The sequence below is a fragment of the Desarmillaria tabescens genome (assembly GCF_030435595.1).
Source record: "Desarmillaria tabescens strain CCBAS 213 chromosome Unknown EV420scaffold_10, whole genome shotgun sequence".
NCBI lineage: Eukaryota > Fungi > Basidiomycota > Agaricomycetes > Agaricales > Physalacriaceae > Desarmillaria > Desarmillaria tabescens.
This window is the reverse complement of record NW_026848309.1, coordinates 554,047-572,563: the sequence shown is the minus strand read 5'-3', so window position 1 is coordinate 572,563 and position 18,517 is coordinate 554,047. Positions and strand designations below refer to the sequence as shown.

Below are 18,517 nucleotides of genomic sequence, written 5' to 3'. Positions count from 1 at the left end.
TTTAAATAAAGAAGTCTGTGGCTGTGCCATAGTAAGGTAAGGCATAAGCAAATGCTACAACAAATCCAAGTAATTTATTCGGAAAACCAAAGCTACAGAAGTCGTCCATGTGTTGACATAGATATGAACGTTTTATACATTAATTACGATATTAATTCAGTCTCTGGCGGCACGGACTGGCTGGAGCGAGCTCGGTCTCGGTCACCAGTATCTGTAGTGTCACCCAGAGACACAGAAGAAGGAAGGGTACCGAGATCGGCAAGGGGAGAAGCATGGCGAGAAAGCATGGACTCGGGAGCTCGAACTCCACCACGACGGAGCCTCGGCACAGCCAAGGTCCTTTCTTCACTAACTTCGGTAGTAGGCGAGCTGACAGGAGAACGAGATGTTACAGGGCTAGGAAAAGGGAACCAATAACTTGGTGCAGACCTGGATTCACTGCGGTCCTCAACGATGTCTATTATTTCTGCAGGGGGCGAATCGCGCGGTCGACTTCGTCTGGGAAGAGGGAAAAATCGTCGAGCAGATGAAGAGGACGAGGTCCAAGCTGACTCTCTTTCTCTGGAGTCTGCGATATGGCTGGGCTCAGGACCCTCCGAGAGGATTCCCAACGACTGTCTGAGGCTGTCACGTATAGTCGATCGACGGCGGGAGGTAAAGTCATTGAAATCGACGGTTCTTGAACGAATGGGGCGGCGTATGGATGATACTCTGCTAGGTGAAGTGTGCGACGAGGTGATGGGAGCGAACAACGATGAAGGCATAATATTACGACGAACGTCTGCTGGAGGGGATGATTGAGTTTGGGGATCGGATCCAGAGAGGACATCAGTTGGGGTAGGGCTGCGATGCTGGACAACTGTAGTGGCACCACCGCCCCATCCATCGTTCCAGCTGTCGCTACCATACGCATCATAAAGGTTAGAGTTGATTCGGACACCTTCTATGGTCGATGACATAGGATCAAGTAGATGGTCAAATTCGTCGTCATCGTCCATGTCCACCACCCGAGCTGGAGGCGAAGTCAAATATTCTGACAACATTGGCCTCCGAGCGACGGGCCGACGGCGAATAACCTTGTAGTCCATGCTGAGTGCCCGAAGGCTCTTAGCCGTACGTTCAGCTATAAGTTTACGATCGCCCAGGTTTTGCCGGTTCCGGCGGTCAGCCAACTCCTGATAGACATTGATCAATCAAGCGAGAGAGAGCAGCAGGCTGCGCACCTTGACCATTATATCGATGATAGATGCAGTGAAGGAGTCCCCAGGTTCCAAATCCTCTACAAAATCACCATAACTGATAGTGGGCTCCATCTTCTCTTTCTCTAGCATCGCACGCTTGATAGCCCCGGATCTGGTTACAGCTCAGAATTGAATTTATTCAGAGCCCAAGTATGGTTCACATACACAAGACTTTTAATTTTTGCGTTCAAGACATCATCGCAATAGTCAGAAGTCCTGTTTCCGTGTATGTCAGCAAGACCGTGATATTGCCACCGCAACAGAAACCCCACCATTTACCCATTTTATGGGGAAGATATGTTTTTAATGAACGAACGTCCAAACAGGCTCCCGAGAAGAGTTAACTTTTAGAGAGCCGGCAGACAGGGAAGACAAGCACAGCTGAATTGTTGTGGGTGGATGGTGGGTGATGGTGGTCAAGGAGGACCTCAACGGAACAGGTAAACAAGCGTCATCAAAGATGTGGCTGCAATTTTTCCCTCGACTATTTTTGGAAGAATGTTTCCCATAGCTAGTCCGCGCGCCTTCGACAGTGACTTCAGCACTATCGCGTATATAGATTGTCAGGCCTAATTGGAGTCTATTGGACTGATAAATTTGGCTTCAGCCCGAGCAAAAGGACTTAGATTCGAGCCAAACGAATGATTGAATATCGTATTAAGTACGAAATTCCCGAAAAGCGGCAATATTCCAGTAGTGAGATGTGTGCACTATAGATGCTGATACTCAGAGAGAAATCTAACATCTCCTTCATTGAGTGTTGCTACGTTATAAGATCACCCCAGACATCGCAGCAGCCCTCTGTTTCGCTGCCTTTCTAAGTCTCTTCCTCTCGGCCTCAAGGTTGAGCGGTGTAGGATCAAACGCCCTGTCTTCCGGCATTCTAGCCAGTTGTGACTTTGATCTTATACGTGGCCTGCTCTTCGCATACCACTCCCATGCGAAACGAATAACATCTCCATCGGCGTCATACGGTGTGGGGATTTCAGAATAACCTGGCCGGGCCGTAGGATGGCGAACGTACACAGCGGAGCAGGTCGCGAAATTGGGTTCGATGTAGGCGGGGATAAAAAGCCAAGGTGAGGCGTAGTGAGGCAGATAAAACGGTGTGAGGCTCGGGTTTTTGCCTTTGAGTTTTTCGTAGTCATTCACGTCCGTGACGGGCTCTGATGGCGTTTTGAAGAATCGAATAGCATCTGGGTCCACGGATACCATGTCGCCAGGTGCCAGTCGCGTATTGGCATCCGAATGCTACAAATGAAGATTTTCAGGATATGCATGCCTGTAGACAATAAGATGCACACCTTCTTCCCGTTGAGTTTGACATGACCATGGATGACCAAACGACGGGCTTCGTACACACTGTGTGTGAAACAGCACCGGAAGATGAAGACGTCAATTCTCCGTTCCACGGGAGAGAACATAAGACTTCCGACGGGAGCCAGTCCTTTCTCGGCTTCCGCTACATGGTATTTCTCCACCCTTTCTCGTCTAGCCGCGTAAGCATTCAACATGGCTGTATCGTCCCCAGTATTGGCAGAACGAGGTCGGACGTTGGGCAGTGTTTCTAAGAGATACCATCGTTTGAATATTTTTTCTGGGATGTAGTCGCCATGGTAAGCGCGAACAAGAGCCTTTGAGAGCCAACGCTGCTGGAAAAGAGTGCGGTTACTGGTTTTCATGTCCCCGATTTTTTGGGCTAAAGGGCCGACTGTCCGTGCCCAAAGGTTATACAGGTTGACCGGGTTCCAACTCTGCCGCGAAAAAGTGAGGATATTGTGATACAAAGCAGAATGTACTGACCATGCGAGGCAGAGCCCTTTTGATATTGAAGATTCCCTTGTCCCGCATCGCTGCCTACGGTCGACCGTCGTTGTCTTTTGTTGGGATTGTCGGTGAGAGCACCGAAGAGACCTGCAGTGAAAGGTGTGACAACGTGACCGACCGACTTCATTGCCACCACCATCGCACCGTCGCTGCCGTCGAATAGACGCTCAAAATTTGTTCCCGTATTACTCATGGATTATTACACTCCACGTTCGAAGACGGGCGCGCGCCAGAAAAAGATATCGCTGTCAGCCAAGGAATACACCAAGGCAAGGAACCTTCTTTTTCGCTCTTCTGCGTGCCAATCATTGTCCAGATTGCAGGCACGATCGCGTCAGTGCGCCGTAATCGTGTACAGGGAGATGAGCTGGATAACGAGATCGATGGGCGCGGCCATTCGTCGCGTGAAGTTCGCCATGACGGCTACAACGAGCCCTCTTTCATCGCCGAGACTTCCTTCGTGCGTGCACCCCTCAATTCTCGCGTCAGCAGTGGTGTCGTTCCACCGAAGTCGAAGGGAAAAGGGAAACAGGAGAACCTGGATCATGTGTCGGTGGAGATCCAAGAGGCCATTATTCTCGAGGACCTACTTTATGTCCTCATGGTTGGTGGTTCCAGTTTTCGTGCAGTCACCGTCTCATCGTTCATAGGGCATCGAAGGGACATACATGACTTTTCACCCCGACTACTCGCCTGAGGAAGATGATCCTTTACAAGGCGTTCATTTTACTGTTGCACCCTCACTGGACTCGTCTTTGCGCGACCTCGTGGAACGAATACTTCCTCTCGGCACGTATTACACAGCCATCTCATCCTTTATTGAACATCGGAGCGATCTTGACTACGGCCTCGTCAACCATGCTCTCTGTGCCGCCATCCGTGACATGCTCAAGGTACACACGCTGTTCAGTTACCGTATCCCACTAATGCTCTGCAGGATTATCAAACCCTCCTCTCTCAATTAGAACATGCCTTCAACTATTCTCCTCAGTTCTCCCTTCAAAAACTATGGTTCTACGTGCATCCGACTATTCATACCCTATCGTTAATCTACCAACTCATCTTAGAGCTAGGATCGGCGGATGATCCATCTGGGGAACTTTCAGGCTCTTCATCTGATAGCGAGAGTATTGATCCGGAGGAAGAAGCCCGTAACGAGGCCCTTGGTATCGGAGGCGCAAAGCTCAAGGCCGTTCTCTCAGAAATTGACAAGAATGGCCTGACTACAAGTAGCGGCATCGCTGTCAAGGGAGGAGAAGTCCTAACGATCATATACGAGCGGACGCAAAACATGTCTGGAGACCCCACGGCGAACACGTTATACGGGTCTCTACTCAAAGCAGCGGGGAAGCCATACGTCAACATGCTAAAAATATGGATGACGACTGGCAGATTGGTGGACTCACATGAGGAGCTATTGGTGAAAGAGTCCAAGTTCATCGATCGGGGCATTTTGGAGATGGACTATACCGACGAATATTGGGAACGGAGGTATACGTTAAGGGATGGGACGTCGTCTACAACGTCGAAGCGGCACTTAGCCGGTGTACCCTCTCCTCGGTCCATCGGCGGAAGGCTACCCGGAGGCGCCTGTGTGCCTCCACTGCTCGAAGGGTGGAAACACAAAATTCTACTCGCGGGAAAGTATCTCAATGTTATTCGTGAGTGTGGCATTGAAATACGGCGAGATCCGCACGACGATGACGAGTGCAGTATGGATGATGAAAAGTCAGTTTCCCAGTCTTACCTGCCTTTGATGCTCATATGGTCGTAGGTTTTATGCGTTCATCGAGAAAGCTTATTCGCACGCCAATCAGACACTCCTACAGCTCTTGATTAAAGACCAGCAACTCATTCCTCGCCTCCGATCTTTCAAACGCTACTTCTTCCTATCCCACTCCTCGTTCCTGACTCATCTTCTCGACCTCTCTCAGAATGAACTTCGCAAATCAGCCAAGTCAGTGTCCATTATCAAATTACAAAGTCTGCTAGACCTGGCGTTGAACAATGATGTTCACGGTGACGAAGCTTTGTTCAGAGAGGACGTCAAAGTAACGATGGCTACCTCCGGGTTGTACGAATGGTTGATGAAGGTTGTAGGGGAGAGTGGTCAGATCGGAGACGAAATTGATCCCGCGAAAGGAAGAGATGAGAAGAAGGAGAAGGAGAGAGATGAGAAGAAGCCATTACTCGGTGAATTTTCTTTTTATCCGAGATGTGCCCTGATCTTACCTCCAACTTCTTAGCCATCGACGCACTAGTCTTTGACTACAATGTCAAGTTCCCCCTATCCCTCGTTATATCGCGCAAAACCGTCCTACGGTACCAGCTCCTCTTCCGTTTCCTTCTCAACCTGAAGCACGCCGAGCAGTCCCTCTCATCCGTATGGATTGACCATAAGACGACCACATGGCGTCGAACAATGCGAGACCAGCTAGAGTTCGAGAAGTGGAAACCTCGAGTGTTTTTACTTCGAGCGCGAATGTTGTCTTTCGTACAGCAGATTCTCGCTTTTGCGACATTCGAGGTCCTTGAGCCTAATTGGCGGGCGTTGGAGGGAAAGCTAGACAAGGTATCCACTGTAGATCAGCTGTTGAGAGATCATGTAGATTTTCTGGATACCTGTCTCAAGGAGTGTATGCTGACTAGCTCAAAGCTAATTAAGGTTTTTTTCTCCTTCGTCTTATGTGGCGTTTTCTTATCATGGGGCTACAGGCGTTCTCGAAATTAATTGCGACATGTTCAATGTTTGCGATGTACGGGCCGTCGTTCACACGGTCTGCGAACAAAGCTGTGGATGGTATGGAAACAGAACAAGATCAAGCTCGGCGGTGGGATACATTTATCAAGTTTGAGGCCAACTTCAACCACTGGTGAGTCTTTCGTTGGTCCTGGTACTTTACTTGCCTGGTGCTGACCACGTCGTATCAGGTTTCCGGTGAGTTAATAGGTACTCTTGCGACACGGGGCAATCCACTTATCGTTACTTGCAGATATACCTGGACTGCGTGCAGTATTATGCATCCAGTGAAAATGTGTCACTTCTGCCGCTTGTGGTTCGATTAAGCAGCATCAAAACTGCGTCTGCAGCTCCACCGTCGTCGTCGTCTCATCCGCCAGTACCCTCGTCGTAATTTTTTTGGTCTCTTGCCGGCGCGGCTATTTCATCGCTCTGGACATCCTGGGCGCTTCAAGTCGACCTCAAGGAATCTCACAATTTCCTTCCCTTACCTCATCACTGCTTTGCTCGACCGAGCCAACCCTGGGCCTGAATTGCCGTGGAGCCAATAAATGGTGTCTCCCCAATTTGATAGGTGGGCGTTGAATTATTTACAGGTACAAGGATGATAGCGGAAGACAGTGCCCTCCCGCGACTTAAGAGGGCGTTCTTGTGGTTGTCACCTTCGATATCTGTCAATTAGGACTACAATTCATCTAGGTCTAGATCTAAGCGCCAAGGTGGTGCTGTTAATGTTTATATTATGTTGACCTTTCATGACGGTGTCCAAGCTACGAGCATTGCGGATCTATGAAGCATGCTCCTCAGGTAGGAGACGTGCAGGACTCGATTCGGCACTGATTTAGTGATCTCTGAACGTAATGTATCTGATCTGTTTCCAAAGTGTGGTATTGGCAATCCTTTCTGTGAACAAGTTGACCGGTTGACAGACCATAGCCGTTTGACTGACTTCAGGTTTGAAGTAAAAGCATGACGACAAATGAATTAGCAAAATATAGCATCCACCACGAAGGTTAGATTAGTCGAGTCTAGCCTGTAAGGCTCGAGTTCACGATACAATATCGTTACTATATACATAGATCAATAACACCGAGATCATTACAGTACGGCTAATGCTAGTGTTTTGCCTTCTTACCCGAGCCTCTTCGTGTTTTCTTCTCCTTCCCTGCATCGCCACCACCGATATCCTCGTCTACTTTTCTTTTCTGTCCCGCAACCCCGTTGCTCTTCTTGACACTTATGATAGTCTGTCCAGCCTTGACGCCGCCAGCAGCAACCCGGCTCTCAGCAGCACTCCAGTCCATCGCACTATCGTCAATAGCATATCTGGCCAGCATCAGAGGACGAAACGAGATGTCAAAATATCCTTTCACTCACTTTTTTAGGTCCAAGGCATTGATCATTTCGCGCTGCCGTTCCCTTGCCTTCATGGCCTCCTTCTCCTGCTCTCCTGCTTCCTCAAGTTCCTCTTCCACCGACTGGAGAGCGTTCCCAGTTATTTCCACAACGGGTCCAGACGTACGAGACATACCCTCCAAAGATCTATCCGGACCCATTGATTCTGTCACACCTTCTTTCTGTACATCTATGAGCCGCTTGGCAATCTTTCGTACAATCTTAACGAGCAGAGCAAGGACTTGCGATACTGGTAGCGAAAGTTCGGCCTATCGTGATCATGGTCAAAGAATTCCTCTCGTAGTTTCATATGACGTACCTCAATATCCTCGACACTCTTTCTCTGTATCCCCATTCCCAACAGGATAGCATTTTGTGCTGCACTCAAATTCACGGACCCCTCGCTTTTGCCTTCGGCTGTTTCCGACCGCTTATCCAATCGTCGCTGGAAGTAAAGAGAGGAAATCGTAGGCATCAGATCCATGATGACATGGAAATCCAACACATTATTGCCATATGTCTCCAATCGTTTCAAATCAAAAGGCGTCAGTTTTGTTGGTAGCAACGCAGGGGTAAGCGCTTTAACGCCACCGCCTTGCTTGTCCAGGTTCTTCACGCCACTGAAGGTGTTGATAGCCTCCAAAACGCTCAGTGCTGTCACACATCCAAACTCGCGGAATTTTGGGAATGAGAGTAGGGTAAGTAGCCGCGATCGGAAATCTAATAAAGATTAATCAACGTGAAGGAAGGTAAAATCTGACTCGTTTACCGACGGCGAATTCGGCTAGCCATTCCAGCTCACTGTCAGCAGAGCTGTTGAGCCCTCTTACCATAACGCATGTATGTTCCCCGGTCAGATCGCTAGCCGTCTGGCGAAGATACAACGGTACAAAGCCTAGTCGCTTCCAGAACCTGAGCGACGACAGTTAACACAAAATCCACGATATAAACACAGATGAGTTTACCTCAGGAGCTGGCCAGTCATCCCGTAGCTCACGCCAAGGTAATCCAAATTCTCGGGTTTCCGTTCCGGTAGTCGTTGTAGAAGAGGAGGCATTGATTTTGGTGAACGAACAGTGGGGGTGTCAGTGTCAAGGGATGTAGACTAGAAAAATATGAGATAAATTATCTCTGGAGAAGATATAACGCACGGCATCAATCGCAGTGATATCAGGATACTCTTCTTGCCGCTCCGCGTCATCGAAATTGTAGAGCTCGCCACTATAGTATGAATTGAGTGCCTGCAGAGCTCTTGAACCATAGCCCATCTATTCAGTGGACATGTCGGTTAATACTGAAAGACGCAAAACTATGGACAGAGAAGGCTTACATTCGCAACTTCGGGTGACGTAGCAACTCGCACAATTCGAGCTCCACTCATTTCTGCGAACCGCCCCTCCTGATACTGGTTTGCAATTAGCCACGGTATCAAGTCACCTCCCGATCTCAAGCCTCGGCTTAAACCTTCCATGATGGATGCTTTAGATATTGAACCTTCAAGAGCCACCTGAAGGACCACCAATGGTTCAGGCAGGACGGACGCGTTAGCATCGCTGATGGGGGGGAGAAGGACAAATAGATGGTGAGCGGGTGCGTCGGACATTAGTTGAAGGTCGTTAGGCTGGTTCTTGTAGTGACTTGACACATAGAGAGACATCATACGCTGGAGGAAAGCCTCCGATGCAGGATGGAAACTGAATAGGGTGTCCCGGTTTACATAGTAAAGGTCGCAGGTCGATGGATGTGGACATCCGGAGGAGAGGGTAGGCGATGCTGGGGTAGGAACAAGGCAGAGAAGGGTGTTGAGCCATTTTTCAATTTCATCATCTTGGGAATATCGAATGGGGGTGGTGAGGCTGACTTCACGGAGGGATCTGAGGGCTTTGGGAGCGGCTTTGGTCGTCGTTTGGACGTGCTTTTTGGGTTCGTCGTCTTTGGTAGTGGAGGTGGTGGGGATGGACGGGCGGGTGGAATCACGTAGCTGCTGGATGAGCTTGAGGGAAAGGGAGCGGCCAGTTCCTTCGTATCCGTTTATCGTGGAAGCAAGGAAAACAAGGTAAGGTCCAATGAGATTTCTGACGAGAGGTAAAGGGATGGCGGCGGCCTCGTCAATAATGACCAGTTCAGCTTGTCCTAATACATGAGCGTCTTCGGGTTGAATGTACTAAAAAACAAATTAATGGGACATTGAAGTCAACTCGGCCGCACAACTAACCTGGATTGTCTGTCGATGGTCCTTGAAGACGTTCACTCTCACAATCGCATTGTTGAAATCTGGATTAGTACTCTGCGCGATATCATAGTCGAGGTGCTCTTCATAACCAAGTGCATCCATGCCCTTGAATACGAATTCAAAAACAGTCTTCAAATTTTCCGGGCTGGGACTGGTAACAAATATGTTGGAATATCCATGAGCAAGGGCAGCGGCAATGCCTAGTCCCAGTGCAGCACTCTTCCCGCGACCCCGTCCAGCTGTGAGCGTCACTGTTGACGACAAGGTCTTTTCAGCAATAGCTTCGATAAACGTAAGGATGGCTTGGGCTTGGTCAAGTGTCTTTGTGAGCTGAACGAGATCACCGGCTGGTTTGGTAGAGGATAATGACGACTTTAGCTCCTGCAATTCGGAAGACGAGGCTTCTTCAGATGGGGGAGTATAAGGCGAGATATCCTTCCCGCGAGAAATGGGCAGAACGTTCAGTTCATCGTCAAGAAAAAGGCAGTCAGGACATGATCCTAGTGAGAGGATGAAGCGCTCGTTGAAACGGGCAGTAACTGCGTCGTGAGATGAAGTTCGATATCTTGAATGGATATCCTGCGAAGAGTTAGATGAACCTGCAGGTAATAGCAACACTCTCACCATAGTCATGGAGTACAATTGTCGAAGGGAAGTCATCGTCTTTAGCAGAAGCACCACCAAGCCACCACCTTCGACCGTTTCAATCGTCCGTGCTAGAAGATTCGGTGTTATGGCCTCGAAATCCTGCAGTACACACATGCCATAGGTGTTTCCGAGAATTTTATGCGACTCCTTGTAGTACGTATACCGGATGTCGGTCACCGTCACGAAGATTTCAAAAGGATTTTGGTCGTTTGGTTCACGGATACCGCGTTTGACATCTCTTTTGATTTTTGCCTCTCGTTTCTTTCGATGGCTGGAAATATGCTATCGGTAAGTAAGCAGAGTATGAACAACAAATGGCATACGTGGTGAATCCGAGCTCCTTTTTGTAGCACCAAAGTACTGACGGACGGGCAGAGACCCTAGCTTGTGACAGTAAAAAATGAAGGTTGACGATTTGGTCCCTGCCCTTGTCTCCGACCAATACTACGAAGGACCTGTGGTTTTTCTTGACATTGTTGTTGATCAATATTGGTATGCGAGGATCTAGTTGCTTGCGCATGGTCTACTGACCCTACACGCCCGTCGAGGAGTCGGAGGAAGATGAAGGATAAATTTTGGAAGATTGCACGTGAGCGGGCCGGCCATTTGAGCAAGACTTTTTCTTGAACTCGAACAACGTAAAACGTTAACATTACCTTCACCTAATTGGCGAACCAGTGATCTACCAAGAAATAATCGTCCACGACATACCGCACTCTGAAATGCTCAGCCTTGCATACCAATACTACCTATACTTGTATGCGATATAACACGACAACAAAAATTATCATTTACCATGATACCATGATCTAATCCCTCGACTTATAAGTTATCATACCACCAATACTTATCACTTGCTTCGTACTAACCGTGTACTATATTTCCGATATCTCGGACATCGTAAGGAAATGGCAACGTGGACCTTTCGGGCAAGCCAATACTCACAGAAATCTGGTCGACTGTTTGCATAGGTCTGCATAGGTCTGCTCGCGTGGACTAAGCAATGTTCAACATTTCTGCCAAAGCCTCCGCTGCGTACTGCGGATGGACGAAGCTGCAAAAGTGCTCCAAGATCTACCTCTTTCGCCGACCGGAAATGTTAGCAGTGAGAGTCACTTCAGCTACGATTGCCAATTTCTCAGGTATCAGCTCTACCTGTCTCGGTGCTCGATGCTTGGGATGATTGTTACGGTTATGAGTGTTTAAATGATATTCTCAGACCGTCAAGTCAAATACTCCGAGTCAAAACCGAGAAACAGCGAAGAGTTGTTAAGCCTGTCAAAACCCAATGATGGATGCTCAAATGATATGAGGTTACCAAGAGAACCGGTGATAGAACATAACGCATTTATCACAAGTGAATCAACCGTCGAGGACGGTGTTGGTTTTGTAGAAAATTTGGAGCGAATTATGTATAACTGTCCTTGAGGCTCTGTAAATATTCGGCTCGCTACTGATGCTTGTGGGAAATATGGCTCAAATATTCATGCAGCGTCTGACTCACGGAAGGACCCGGACCGGACTCTTGACAATTGACATCTGCTACTTATTGACAGCCTTTCACTGCATGTTCTGATCACTCTAATGGAATTAAAGAGGTGCGATGGCTAGTGTGGGGAGCAGGAGAAGGCATCCTTACGCTCTAGGACTCGCTCTTCATCGTCATGTCGGCCCCTGCAAGGAAACCTCGTATCACGACCGGTACACAAATTCGTCCTACGCGAATCGCACCTGCTCCACTTCGTAGCAGTCGAATCGCACCCGCTCCAATTCGTAGCAGCCGGATCACACCAGCTCCAATCCGTAGTAGCCGTATTGCACCAGCTCCAACAGCAGCTTCTGCAAGAAAGGGACGTGTCGTGTCGGTACCAGTTCCTAAAGCTGGTCCATCGCCAGCGAAGCGCCTCAACGACATCCTCACGGATGCCTTGACGCGAGCGAAGGTGATAAAGGTGACGCCTGGCAACCGCGCAGCTCTTCAGAACGCTCGTAAACTTGCTGCCTCCATTCTTAGTGTCCTCCCTGAGGATGAGAGCACCGTCCAGAACCTTTCATATGAGCTTCACTGTGTTTCTCTGAGCTCATTGGTTAACGAACTTGCCACGGATGTGAAATACAATCCAGAGGATCAAGGAGACCAGCAGGCTCAGATGCTGCAGTGCATCATGGAGGAGATAATCAAGTGGCTTCCTGACATATGGCTCGCAATGGCAGATACGAACGCAGATATGGAGCTTGTCCGTAGCTGTCTGATGTTGTGCTCATCTGTTGCGGACCAAGTTGCTAATTGCCTGTTCGTGAACTGTCTGCTATCTTCACATCATGAATGCTAATGTGTTTTATTCCAGCGGTGATTACTTTGAATGGACCAGGAGGCTTGTCATCACCGACTCAAACCAGCAGACCGTGTACGATGGGGACCACCTAGTTGGTGATTATATGGCTTGGATGTGGAGAGAGTACCTCGTTTTCTCGGCTATTAGGGGCTCAAGAATCCCACCTAATGAAGCTATATGGGGCGAGAGTTACGATGATGTTCTCAATCTCATTCGCCGAACGCCCGGTGGTACGGTTTTCTCACCTTCTGGCGCTCACCTAATTGACTGTTTTGCAGAATCGGAGAACGCGATTGGCCTTGCTTTCTGGGATGATCATTGGTCGGCGGAAATGAGAACGGCCGCCCTTCGGCTCTATTCTGAGAGACATCGTCATCGCATTAACAGTTTCTTCGAGGCTCCGTCCGTTCATCTGTACACCTCTTTGGTGTCGGACTATCCTGACATCGAGTCTTCACTCTTAATCTCGATCAAGCAAAATATTTTCGGGGAAGAGCCTTCCATTCCCTACACGGACGCCGCGAAAATTCTCGCAAAGGCATCTCAAACGGAAGATGTCGTCTGCTTGCTCGATAGATTGATTGAGGACGGTATTTCTCATCACAACTCAACCATTCTTGTCATTATGAAATACCTCTCCACGATTTCAGACGAGGAGCAACGAGCCCACGCACTCCAGGTAGTCAGAGACGGGTTGGAGACGGCGAAACGGGATGCCTTGGATGCCCTAGTGCAACTGTTTCCCGGACTAGAGGACGCGCAGGACTGGCTTCGAAGTCTGATAGACGCCGGAGGACTCACTTGCGACGAGGATCTGTTCGATGATAGTTACCCTGAGCGGGAGAGCAATCTCAGCAGCTTTGCTGAGCGTGCGGCCCAAGGTGGTCCTTTGACTGACCCGGATTGGACGCCTCCAAAGAAACAGGGGGTCGATCCAGATGACATCTGCCACAAGGAGCAGCCTAAACGCGACTTGGTGCGCTGCATTCGGGATTGGGCGCAGATTCTCTGCCAGTGGCCCGACGAGGAGGCAGCTGCGGATGTTTGGAGTACAGTGAAATTTGATGGCTCCGAACTACTTTTCTCTTCTGTGGAGGGCGCAGAGGAAGCGTTAATGGATCGTATCAAGGTGGCTGATTCGGTGCAGGCTGAAAAGCGCCACCGGGCCAAACCTACACCCGTAGAGTGCCCTGCATCACCCTCATCGCGCGAACAGCTCCTCACTTGGAGGGTCACAGCTACGTATGTCAGGTTCTTACGAGAGTCTCAATTCGATTGGCTGAACCGTATCTTTACAGGTTTGATGACTATTACGAGTCTCCTAGCTATGTTTATGGTTATGTCACTGATGGCCTGCAAGCATTGATCAAGACATTCTCTTGTCGAGATCACCGTGCTTTGAGCAAGTAAATAATCAAATCGAGGACAATAGAGATCGGGTAGATGCACATTCATCACTTGCGTCCGGTGTTCCTGATGGTACCGTGTCGTATAATGATGAGATGAGATAAGATATTCTCCGTGAATCACATTCTCGACAGCCTGCTTCATAACCAAGCATAAAATTACTTCAGTACTAGTACTTATCGGTCATGCACATCCATTCAGCTGTCGGAAGAAAAAGGCGAAGCCGACAGCTGACTGGAATATGCCGCAAACCAAAATTAGCACAACGCGACCAATTTCTAAATCAATGGATACATCCATCTTCCAGCCATTCTAATCCTACATACTTCTATTTTAAATCTGCAAACATCTTCTGTGACGCTTCCAATGTCATTATCTCCGCCTCCAAAGTCTTTTTCTATAACAGCATCCAATCAATCAGAATACGACCCCAAACATCCAGCATATGCTCACCTTTTCCTCATTTGCCAACCGCACATTCTCCGGAAGAGTCTCATTCTCAAACTTGGCTAGTTTGGAGAGGCTCAACCGCGCTATATCCAGCTTCTTTTCACATTTCGCAATCTCACGGTCAAGATCCACCAGGCCCTACCCAATACCTGGCTCAGGGACATCGCCAAAGGAAAGGAAAGGAAGATGTACTCACCCTCACAAGTGTATGTATGACAATCGATTTGGTCACGACGCTACTTCCACATCCGGCAGGAACGTCCTTTGAATCGCTCACGACCACAGCACTCTTGCATCCTTTCGTCAGAGCAACCATCGTTGGTAGCTGACTCTCAATGAGCCTCGCATCGTCCTGCGCGTGTATGAAGACTACATAAAGCCCTTTCATCAGCCATAGACCACGCTAAAAAGAAAATCTCACGCACACTGTATATCACTCTGGAGATTATACGATGCGGCCAAGGACCGTCCAGCCTTGAGCACGGAGAACACTAGATCAAATTCCCTATCTGCATCCTCAAACACGAACGCCTCATCCTAGTAGCCAAGGCCGAGGTCAACATCCAATGTCACTTAAACAAGCGCGCACTCACAAATACCGGGAACCTCGAAATCATAATGGATGGAGTTGTGTCTCCCGGTCGACGCGGGAGACGCTGCCATAGCTCTTCAGTCACGAACGGCATGAAGGGGTGCAACAACCTCAGTCCGTAATCTAAACATGTATACAACGTCTGCTGGGCAGACTTCTTCGTCTCTATCGGCGCCTTGTCGTCCGTCATGGGTTTCATCGCTTCCTATTTGACCATTAGTAGTAGAAACCACAATGTCGTAGCACCTACAATATAGACATCACACAACTCGTACAGCCAAAAGTTATATGCCGCCGTCGTGGTCATCATAAAATTGCGCTCTCCCATTTGGGTGTTGATCTCCCTGGCGGCGATATTGAGTTTATGCAGGATCCAGCGCTCCACTAGGCTCTCCTTGCCCGTAGGCTACAAACCAGCCTCAGTTAGAGTAAAACCTAAGCCAGCATACGAACACACCTTGGCATCCGCTTCAGGGACAAACTCTCCATCTAGTTTGAGCATCGCAAACTTGGTCGCGTTGAAAATCTTGTTGCAAAACTTCCTGTATCCTTCTACGCGCAGGATCTCGAGATTGATGTCGCGCCCTCCACCTGAATAAGCACAGAGGGCAAACCTCAACGCGTCAGTCCCACACTGAGGAATACCCTTGGGGAAGTCCTTCTTCTGGCCTTCTCTCGCTTTCTTGATCTCCTTTTCGTCTAAGTTTCCCTCGAGGAGCTTCTCGTGTAATTTCTCCAGCTCCAAACCCTGTATAACATCAATCGGGTCTATAACGTTCCCGAGAGACTTGCTCATCTTCCTCCCGTGTGCGTCACGAATCATTGCATGACAATACACTTCCTTGAATGGCACCCTCCCTGTGAGCTTGATTCCCAGCATAACCATCCTTGCTACCCAGAAGAAGAGGATATCCCAACCTGTCTCGAGAAGAGATGAGGGGTAGAATTTCTCAAAATCGGGTGTCTACAGAACCAATCAGATAATATACACCAAAAAAGAGATGAACACGCCTTTTCCGGCCAGCCCATGATTGAGAAAGGCCACAATCCAGAAGAGAACCAAGTGTCGAGCACATCTTCATCCTGCTCCAGCGTGAACGGCTGACCAGCAGCAAGCACCTTGGCGCGCTCCGTCGCTTCCTCGAGTGTCCGACCCACGATCCAGTTTTTGCCATCGTTTTTCTGCACATGTTTATCAAGACATGAAAAGTAGAAGGAAAAGAAACCGCTTACATCCTGCTCCTTCCCTTGGATGTTCACAAAATAGGCTGGACAGCGATGGCCCCACCAGAGCTGACGGGAGATGCACCAGTCCTGGATACCCTCCAGCCAGCGATACCACTCGTTCTCGGATTGTTTAGGCGCGATGATGAGCTCGCCGGCGCGTGTTCGCTGTAATGTCTCGTCAGTAAGCAATACTGGCCAGAAAACGCCACGTACCTTGATAGCTTCCTCGGCGAGAGGCTTGCAGTTTACCCACCACTGGGGCTTCAGTATGGGTTCGATGACATCGCCGGATTTGCTAAAGGAATATGAGAAGGTTTAGTAAAGAAGGACGGATACGGACCTGCAAATGGGAATCATCATAGGGTTATCCTTTGTCTCAACGAACAGTCCAGCTTCCTTGAGAGCCTCAACGACCGCAACACGGGCATGGAAGCGTTTCATACCCTGTATGATCACACTATCAGTACCTTGCACAAGTGTAATTGACGCACTCACCTTGAACCTCTGGCCTGCATGCTCATTAAACGTTCCATCATCGTTCATAATATTCACTACCTCCAAGTTATGCCTCACACCAACTTCCCAATCATTCTGGTCATGAGCAGGCGTGATCTTCACCGCGCCGGTCCCAAACTCCCGATCCACCATCTCATCTGTGACAATTGGGATCCTCCTCCCCTCTACAAACGGGTGGACTGCATACTTGCCGTGAAGGTGTCGATACCTCTCGTCGTCGGGATGCACCGCAATGGCCGTATCGCCTAGCATTGTCTCGGGACGAGTCGTCGCCACCACCACCTTCTCCCCATCCTCCAACGGATACGCAAAACTCGTGATAACCCCAAACTCAAACTTCTCTTTCGCGTCATACCCTGGCACGTTCATCAACGTGCGCCCCGTCAACTGCTTCTGGTCGACCTCTAGATTGCTAAGTGTCGTGTTGAGACGGACACACCAGTTCACGAGCCTATTTGCGCGATAGATGATCCCGTCTTCGTGTAGCCTACAGAACGTCTCAATAACAGCTTTGCTCAGACTCTCATTCATCGTGAACGCGACGCGATCCCAGTCGTAGCTCCCACCTAACCGATGGAGCTGGTTAGTTATCCTCGCTTGGTATCTACAATGGACATTAGCCTAAGCGCATATTACAGAAGATTGACTCACTCGTTCTTCCAATCCATGACCGTCTCCAAAAACCTCTCTCGTCCAAGGTCATGTCGCGTCTTTCCCTCATTTTTGAACAACCGTTTCTCCACCACGCTCTGCGTCGAGATTCCCGCATGATCAAAGCCAGGAGAAAATAGCGTCTTACGCCCAAGCATTCGGTTCCTATTTGGTCGTCAACCCATAACACAGCAGACGGCTTGCACCCGACTCACCACCTAACGAGTGAATCCTGTATTGCTGTTGTCAGCGCATGGCCGATATGCAGACTGCCCGTCACATTGGGAGGAGGGGCCGGGACAACGAAGACTTCCTCGTTCGCTTCACTACCATACTCTGGCTTGAAGAATCCCTGGGCATGCCACCAGTCGTACCATGCCGACTCTACCGCGATGGGGTTGTACCCCTGCCGACATGGGTTGCGAGAGATCTACCCATGATCAAAAAAAAGAGAAGTAACAGTGCAAGTCACACACCCTTCTTCTCGCCTTTGGGCGTCGTGTTGACAAAAACCTCTTCCTCCTCCTTTTTCTTCTCCACCTTGATCTTTTTCTCCCCGGAATTGTTGTTGTTGGTCTTTAATGCCTTGGCCGCGAGCTTGGCCTCTTTTTCGAGCCTCTTGGCTTCTTTTTTGGCTATAAAGGAATAAGCACAGCACGAAAATGAATGCGAGTGACAGACCTGCGCTCTTCGAATTGGGCTCCGATTGAGACGACATGGTGGAAAGGAAAGAACGCGATGGATGGAGACGAAATGCGAATCGATGAAAGCGACTCAGCATACAGATGCGATCGTGACTCGCAATTTTGATTGCTTCCTTTTTCGTACAAATGACTCCTGTCCGTCTGTCTACGAGATACTACTAGCTATAGCCCTGGCCCTCGATACAATGGCGACGCTACTTATTATTCTTTCTTCCTTTGCTCGTATCCCAGACGGAGTATTCTCTTCAACGTCCAGGATGTAAATAGCGGCTGGTGTTAGTCAATCGAAGTACCTGCAGAAGAGTGCTTTACCCATGAGTCCCATGCTCCTCATTTTCTACAGACGCCTTGATAGTCTTGTCCATACTCTACTCAAGTTCCCCCTCCAAGTCCCGTCTCACAAAACTAAAAGATGGGATGAACGTGCTCGACTTTGATGACTCGCGCCCATCTCCTTAGGACAGAAATTCATCGACCAGTGGGCGAACAGCACAGACAGCGGGAGGTTATCGATTATCACCCAGCCTAGTCTGTCTCCCTCTTCAGAGCT

The 18,517-nt window shown here is 49.1% G+C and overlaps 6 protein-coding genes across 6 annotated transcripts; 2 read left to right on the top strand and 4 right to left on the bottom strand.

The window, feature by feature from the left end:
- Positions 1–16: 16 nt before the first annotated feature.
- Positions 17–1,687, bottom strand: EV420DRAFT_1527233 (uncharacterized protein). Its single transcript, XM_060472452.1, has 4 exons — positions 1,514–1,687; positions 1,407–1,457; positions 1,224–1,353; positions 17–1,175 (listed from the first exon to the last, which is right to left on the bottom strand). The coding sequence occupies exons 1-4, from the start codon at positions 1,522–1,524 to the stop codon at positions 144–146; spliced, it is 1,224 nt and encodes a 407-aa protein (XP_060333533.1). The 5' UTR covers positions 1,525–1,687; the 3' UTR covers positions 17–143.
- On the bottom strand, positions 1,681–3,161 carry EV420DRAFT_1305101 (uncharacterized protein). Its single transcript, XM_060468470.1, has 3 exons — positions 3,045–3,161; positions 2,546–2,995; positions 1,681–2,492 (listed from the first exon to the last, which is right to left on the bottom strand). The coding sequence occupies exons 1-3, from the start codon at positions 3,090–3,092 to the stop codon at positions 2,010–2,012; spliced, it is 981 nt and encodes a 326-aa protein (XP_060333532.1). The 5' UTR covers positions 3,093–3,161; the 3' UTR covers positions 1,681–2,009.
- A 44-nt stretch (positions 3,162–3,205) lies between these two features.
- EV420DRAFT_129268 (gamma-tubulin complex, DGRIP84/SPC97 component) lies at positions 3,206–6,625 on the top strand. Its single transcript, XM_060468339.1, has 9 exons — positions 3,206–3,337; positions 3,385–3,672; positions 3,719–3,961; positions 4,006–4,796; positions 4,843–5,261; positions 5,315–5,733; positions 5,784–5,941; positions 6,000–6,006; positions 6,062–6,625. Exons 1-9 carry the CDS (start codon positions 3,260–3,262, stop codon positions 6,200–6,202), a joined length of 2,544 nt encoding a protein of 847 aa, XP_060333531.1. The 5' UTR covers positions 3,206–3,259; the 3' UTR covers positions 6,203–6,625.
- Positions 6,529–10,662, bottom strand: EV420DRAFT_129280 (GNAT acetyltransferase 2-domain-containing protein). Its single transcript, XM_060468340.1, has 10 exons — positions 10,408–10,662; positions 10,061–10,355; positions 9,419–10,015; positions 8,534–9,367; positions 8,355–8,471; positions 8,169–8,308; positions 7,973–8,115; positions 7,523–7,923; positions 7,186–7,472; positions 6,529–7,134 (listed from the first exon to the last, which is right to left on the bottom strand). The coding sequence occupies exons 1-10, from the start codon at positions 10,602–10,604 to the stop codon at positions 6,924–6,926; spliced, it is 3,222 nt and encodes a 1,073-aa protein (XP_060333530.1). The 5' UTR covers positions 10,605–10,662; the 3' UTR covers positions 6,529–6,923.
- An 840-nt stretch (positions 10,663–11,502) lies between these two features.
- EV420DRAFT_129183 (uncharacterized protein) lies at positions 11,503–13,921 on the top strand. Its single transcript, XM_060468338.1, has 4 exons — positions 11,503–12,377; positions 12,433–12,650; positions 12,699–13,662; positions 13,719–13,921. The coding sequence occupies exons 1-4, from the start codon at positions 11,749–11,751 to the stop codon at positions 13,828–13,830; spliced, it is 1,923 nt and encodes a 640-aa protein (XP_060333529.1). The 5' UTR covers positions 11,503–11,748; the 3' UTR covers positions 13,831–13,921.
- EV420DRAFT_1665036 (tRNA synthetases class I-domain-containing protein) lies at positions 13,719–17,981 on the bottom strand (the record flags this gene model as incomplete). The annotated part of the gene is made up of 16 exons (XM_060478966.1): positions 13,719–14,224; positions 14,281–14,415; positions 14,474–14,646; positions 14,703–14,814; positions 14,871–15,074; positions 15,120–15,275; positions 15,327–15,833; positions 15,881–16,051; positions 16,103–16,261; positions 16,310–16,391; positions 16,437–16,553; positions 16,599–17,216; positions 17,264–17,428; positions 17,479–17,693; positions 17,738–17,898; positions 17,945–17,981. 16 exons carry the CDS (start codon positions 17,979–17,981, stop codon positions 14,156–14,158), a joined length of 3,081 nt encoding a protein of 1,026 aa, XP_060333528.1. The 3' UTR covers positions 13,719–14,155.
- Positions 17,982–18,517: the final 536 nt, after the last annotated feature.

What these genes read in the sequence shown, in the direction of transcription:
- EV420DRAFT_129183 (XM_060468338.1), top strand. Translation starts at nt 11,749, where the DNA reads ATGTCGGCCCCTGCAAGGAAACCTCGTATCACGACCGGTACACAAATT. An exon ending in GACCAAGTTGCTAATTGCCT is followed by an intron (nt 12,378 to 12,432) that starts GTTCGTGAACTG and finishes GTTTTATTCCAG; the next exon opens with CGGTGATTACTTTGAATGGA. An exon ending in ACTTGGAGGGTCACAGCTAC is followed by an intron (nt 13,663 to 13,718) that starts GTATGTCAGGTT and finishes GTATCTTTACAG; the next exon opens with GTTTGATGACTATTACGAGT.
- EV420DRAFT_129268 (XM_060468339.1), top strand. Translation starts at nt 3,260, where the DNA reads ATGGATTATTACACTCCACGTTCGAAGACGGGCGCGCGCCAGAAAAAG. An exon ending in CAGCCAAGGAATACACCAAG is followed by an intron (nt 3,338 to 3,384) that starts GCAAGGAACCTT and finishes ATCATTGTCCAG; the next exon opens with ATTGCAGGCACGATCGCGTC. An exon ending in TGCAGTATGGATGATGAAAA is followed by an intron (nt 4,797 to 4,842) that starts GTCAGTTTCCCA and finishes ATATGGTCGTAG; the next exon opens with GTTTTATGCGTTCATCGAGA.
- EV420DRAFT_129280 (XM_060468340.1), bottom strand. Translation starts at nt 10,604, where the DNA reads ATGCGCAAGCAACTAGATCCTCGCATACCAATATTGATCAACAACAAT. An exon ending in ATATCACTGCGATTGATGCC is followed by an intron (nt 8,309 to 8,354) that starts GTGCGTTATATC and finishes ATATTTTTCTAG; the next exon opens with TCTACATCCCTTGACACTGA. An exon ending in ATGACTGGCCAGCTCCTGAG is followed by an intron (nt 8,116 to 8,168) that starts GTAAACTCATCT and finishes GTCGTCGCTCAG; the next exon opens with GTTCTGGAAGCGACTAGGCT.
- EV420DRAFT_1527233 (XM_060472452.1), bottom strand. An exon ending in GCAAAAATTAAAAGTCTTGT is followed by an intron (nt 1,354 to 1,406) that starts GTATGTGAACCA and finishes AGCTGTAACCAG; the next exon opens with ATCCGGGGCTATCAAGCGTG. An exon ending in TCATCGATATAATGGTCAAG is followed by an intron (nt 1,176 to 1,223) that starts GTGCGCAGCCTG and finishes AATGTCTATCAG; the next exon opens with GAGTTGGCTGACCGCCGGAA.
- EV420DRAFT_1305101 (XM_060468470.1), bottom strand. Translation starts at nt 3,092, where the DNA reads ATGCGGGACAAGGGAATCTTCAATATCAAAAGGGCTCTGCCTCGCATG. An exon ending in AAAGGGCTCTGCCTCGCATG is followed by an intron (nt 2,996 to 3,044) that starts GTCAGTACATTC and finishes TTTTCGCGGCAG; the next exon opens with AGTTGGAACCCGGTCAACCT. An exon ending in TCAAACTCAACGGGAAGAAG is followed by an intron (nt 2,493 to 2,545) that starts GTGTGCATCTTA and finishes CTTCATTTGTAG; the next exon opens with CATTCGGATGCCAATACGCG.